At 37.6% G+C, this 5,082-nt stretch overlaps 1 protein-coding gene across 1 annotated transcript; it reads right to left on the reverse strand.

The window, feature by feature from the left end:
• Positions 1-386: 386 nt before the first annotated feature.
• Positions 387-4,662, reverse strand: LOC113349896 (diphthine--ammonia ligase-like). Its single transcript, XM_026593927.1, has 12 exons — positions 4,426-4,662; positions 4,218-4,289; positions 4,016-4,095; positions 3,579-3,804; positions 3,437-3,469; positions 3,216-3,298; positions 3,038-3,110; positions 2,405-2,750; positions 1,973-2,304; positions 1,440-1,771; positions 929-1,289; positions 387-825 (listed from the first exon to the last, which is right to left on the reverse strand). The coding sequence occupies exons 1-12, from the start codon at positions 4,501-4,503 to the stop codon at positions 604-606; spliced, it is 2,238 nt and encodes a 745-aa protein (XP_026449712.1). The 5' UTR covers positions 4,504-4,662; the 3' UTR covers positions 387-603.
• Positions 4,663-5,082: the final 420 nt, after the last annotated feature.

Consider the following 5,082-nt stretch of genomic DNA (forward strand, 5'->3'; position numbering starts at 1 on the left):
AGAAGGCGATTGTGAAAGCATCTTCAACTACTTAAAAGGTCACTCTTCGGAAATTTCGTGGCGCGCAAAAGCTTGTTTTGATGAAGCTAACAGAATAGCTCATCTTTGTCAAAAAAAAATTGGATTTTAATTATGTTCCTAGATTAGGTAACCAAGTTGCGGACATTTTAGCTAAATATGTAAGGGCTTCAAACTCAGTTGTAGAATGGGATTAATCCCCCTTTGTATCCTTAAACAACTCTTAGTAGATAAATCTAATATGGGGATGTCTCAAACCTCCAAATTAGATGGCTCTACTCATGGGAGTCCTAGTTTAATATGAAGTATCTTATTTCCAAAAAAAAAAAAAAAGATGAACGTAAATACTTAGAGCCAGAGGGCAGAAATGACTGGAAAATCTTTTCTCAAATCTTAAGACGGCAAAACTACATAAATATCGGGTTAAAAATGAATAATTAAATAACCAAATCAGACAATGGAAAAGGTTGGTTTTATGCTCACTTTTCCGAGATACATAGAAAAACAATAAAAATAATATAGAAGCAATGTGACATATTGTTATATGTTGAGCTTCACACCTTCGACGTGCATGATATTAGAGTTTTAGTGCTTGGAGGCGAAAAGTTCACAGGTCATCAAATCATCCATGGATGCAGCAGATCTACCAGAACCAAGGACTGGAATTAGGTTAAAAATTGGCTCCTTGTTATTCATTACTCCAATCCTCTTACTCATCTTTGCAAATTCGTTGAATGCACCAGTAAAAATATGGAACAACGTGCCCGCCGGAACACAAAGGCTTGTGGGGAAGTAGAACCTCAAATTCTGTAAAAGAAACAAAATTATGTCTCAGAAACTAAGGAAGAAAAAGAGTGCAAAACAAGGATTTATAGAACAAGAAATGTAGGAATGATGTAACCAAACTAACCATTATGTCTTCCCAGGTGAAGCCATTCTCAAGAAGGGTTTTGTCAAGTAGATAAATGCACAATCTAGCTATTCTTTTCAAGTGTTTCTCTGTCCCGAAACACTTGGCGATTAACGGCCCCTGTTCAGTATCTAAAGATTCAGAACAGATCTTTGCTGCAAGTTCCCTATCTATACTCAGTGTGACTGCACATATCTTTCCATGAACAACATATTTCTGGGAGCAAGAATCATGTGAGAGTGAGATGTCAAAGTCCCAGTAGTTTGGAATCATTAAAATTGACATATCCTGCTTGTCGCATTCAATTTCGTTGCTGTTGTCTTCTGGAACATATAGGACAGGCTTTATTTCTACAAGTGCACTGCAAGGAGATATTAAAAAGATATGATGTGAGCTCAGAGCTGACCCCGATTAACACCCGTCTTTAAGCATTTGCAGACTAAATAAGTCATCTATATAGCAAATTGTTTCATTCATATCCAAGACATGACCAACAGCACAAGAATGATACCTTTTGGGTAAGTTAGGTGAAAGAACATAGAGAACAATGGGTTTAACGAATTCAGATACATGGTCTGACTCCAAAGATCTTCTTTGTTCAAGGAAGGCTTCATGTTTTCCCTGAATTTCACTCCTTTCGGAGCATGTTGTGGATGCCGAGCAGTAAATGACAAAGAGAATTGCAGAAGAAGCTATGGAGCAGTTAAAACTCTCAGCCACTGCTTCAGAGTTTTCCAGGGCTTGTTCCGTTTCTGCAGTTGGCCCCCCACCACAAAGCTTCATTGTGGGTGGATCAAGTCCTAACTGCCCAGCCATATAAAGTACTTCTTTATGCAAAGTTGCCTGAGAAGGAGAAAGAAAAAAAAAGGAGTTCAGTGCTGCATGCAGAGTTAAAAATGAATGTCAACTAGTAGGAAATTCACCACAATCAATTCAAGATTCACCTATTTGGTGATAAACTTAACCCGGCAATCATGAGTTCACTGGATTTAAACTAAGGAGATGTTATACTTGACAATTAAAGGGAACAGTCGAGTTCCTTACCTGGCTGTATGGCCCAATACAACTGGGTGCCCAGCATGAAATACTCTGCACATGCAAAACTCTTTTGCTCTGGTCATTAGCCACTAAAACTTCAACATATGCTCTCCCCAGACTAACTTGCATCAGTGGCAGCTCAATTGTACTACGAGATGGGACACCCAAGCTGCATTTTTCCTCTGTAATAAAACTCACATATGTTTCATTCGCCAGTGCAAACTCATTCATATCAGCAACATAGAGATGAATATACAACACATTCAACCAACCCAGACCATCATTGATCAATTGTGATTCAATTTTCTTTAGAGCACCAACCAGATCTTCTTGCAGACCTACGAATTCAACCATTATTGGATTGTTGATATTTTCCTACTAATACAGAGACTTTTTTTTTATAGAAATCATATTTTCAACAAGGTGACAACTGTTTACCTTTTGAGGTTTTACAGGAATTATCAATCCCACATCCTATGGAAAATGCTTCGTGCCGTCTAGTTCTTGATATTTGAAGCTTAAGCTCTGGTACTACATCATAACTTGAAGTTAAATCTTGAGATTTACACTTCTTCTCATGTTTTGGCACATAATCTCCTTGCACCTCATTTACGGAGTACGTTCCATCTAACCATGCATCACCTGTTCCATTACAGCAACTGATAGAAGTGGATACCGTTTTGTTTTCTAAGTGAAACGAAACGGGATGCAGGACTCCCGGAGGAGCTATGGGATCCGAAGAGTGAAGTATAACTTGAAAATCATCGAGCACAATTCGGGCAATCTGCAAATTATAGATGTTTACAATACGTTGTAGTACAGAATCTATAAAAAAAAGGGTTCCCAGGGTACTCCGAGTCTAATAGATAGTCTTAGATGATTCCAAGAGCTATATAACAATAGAGAAGTCTGCAACAGTTTCAACATTTCCCTTATGCCTTTTTCAGAGACAAGGTTCAGCTGTTTAAAGCCTTCGTCCATAAGGATAAGAAAAACATAAGAATTCTTGCAGAAAGTAGATCAAATTGTTGAAAAATCATAAAATACAGCTGGACAAAGATAGATATGTACTTTAAAAAGAGGGCAGTCAAGCGTTAGAGTTTCGTATTCTCCTCCTTCACCACATACATTGCACCCGTACAACCTGTGAAGCATAACCAGCAATAAAAAAAAAGGATAAGCAATTAGATACTATAATACTCTCTCACATGATGCAGTTAAAGCGACGAAATTACAAAGCCATACATACTCTTTCAATCGATGCAGCTGAGGCTCCATGAACGCCAGCTCTTTTCCCAGGTGCTTTGCAGGGTCCAATCCCATGGCTGCAACCTATGATGATAGTTAATACGCAAGATTTGAGAACCATTAAGACGTACAAATCATCAATAAAAAATGGATGAGATGAAGAGAGATAAAATCAGCGATAGCAACATAAGTTAGGATATGTTAAGATTTTTATGTGTATACCTTTACAAAGATAGCAATAATCCCATTTGTTATCTGTTGAGTAAGCAGTTCAAAAGTTATCAGTAAAAATGCAACACAATACTCATAAAATTTGAAAGAGCAAAAGCAGCTACTGCTTTCCAAACTCATAGTGGAAAATTACCATATCCTGAAGGAGCAAAGACTGATCTTGTTTCCATAAATATGCGAGTGAAACAAGCCCTAACCTTGTACAGATGCTTTCCACCCGTAGCCTTTGATAGTCAGATGCGATGGCACCAGAACAAACCGCTGTCACAGAGGGTATTTGACGTTTAACTTCAGCCAGCAAAATGTGTAGATCTTCAACTTCATCACCTTGTGTAATTCTATAACTAAGGTTTTGATGCCTATTTAGCACAACAGTACAATAGAAATAGCATATAAGCCTCTCTCAACAAAATCAACACTGAAGGAAACACTCGGATCATCTACATTCAAATAAAACTATGGATGCTTTCTTAACATTGTTATAGCTAATTTTCCAAGTGTTTGGAAAGGTTATAAGCTTCTGATAACACGATTATTCAGATAGAAATATTTCCCACTTAGAATGCTTGCCTTGATGATCCACGAATTCGCCTTCGAAACAACGGCAATCCCGTGCATTTTGGATAGGCTATCACAATTTGGTGACCCACCTGACAACCCAAAACACCGTCTTAATCATAATCACACGCACAAATATTTACAAGGAAAAAACTAAGCCTAGCCACGATTACAAAACAACTCACTATATAAGAGTAAAAAAGAAAAGGCTTACAGTTTGATACATGAAGCTATCCAATTCATCAACAGAGTCATCAAGTGGCATCAAATTCGCCAATGCAACAATCTAAGAGAGACCCAGAACCAAATTATTTGCATAAATAGCTAAATAGAAAAATAAACCCTAAAATATAACCAAAACCCAAGTCACAAATATAAAACCTGAGTACAAAAATTAGGGTTTGAAGTAGAAAAAAGAAAACCTCATGTCCATATTCGATGCACTTCATCATAGCATAACAGCTATCTTTCCCGCCACTAACTAATCCAACGACCTTCATCTTACTATTAGCCGCCAATTTTTTAAGAATCAAATCTCAAAGAAAACCCAAACTAGTTAGTATTGAACAGAAAATTTAGAGTTACAAATAGTGTTTATGGAGATTGGAGAAGTAAGAAGCAAGAGGAAAGAAAACCCCTTTTTGAGTCGCTTGGGAATCAAGAGAAACTGAACGTAGTGGTAATACTGTAATAATGCATCAGTTTCGGGGTAAGTTAAAACATCGTCCATCAGGGTCCATTAGTATTTTTTAAGAGCGACTGCAATGGTACGACTAAACTCAAAGATCAAAGACCAAAAAAAAAGACTAAATATGAGTTTAATCTGTATTGTGACGTTATGGGGAGAAGACCAAATTTGATCGCGCGTAAAACAATTTTACGCATGAAGACGGGCGGAATTTTGGTGTCCGCCTGGCAACGCGCGAAATTCTGCTGTCCGTCTCATCAGGCGTAAATTTATGTTACGCCCGCAACAAACGTAAATTTAAATTCCGCCCCACCAACATACGTAAATTTGGTTTACGCCCGTTAACAAACGCAATTTAAGTTTACGCCTGACAACAAACGGATTTTAAATT

The sequence above is a fragment of the Papaver somniferum genome, chromosome 2 (genome assembly GCF_003573695.1).
Source record: "Papaver somniferum cultivar HN1 chromosome 2, ASM357369v1, whole genome shotgun sequence".
Classification (NCBI taxonomy): domain Eukaryota; kingdom Viridiplantae; phylum Streptophyta; class Magnoliopsida; order Ranunculales; family Papaveraceae; genus Papaver; species Papaver somniferum.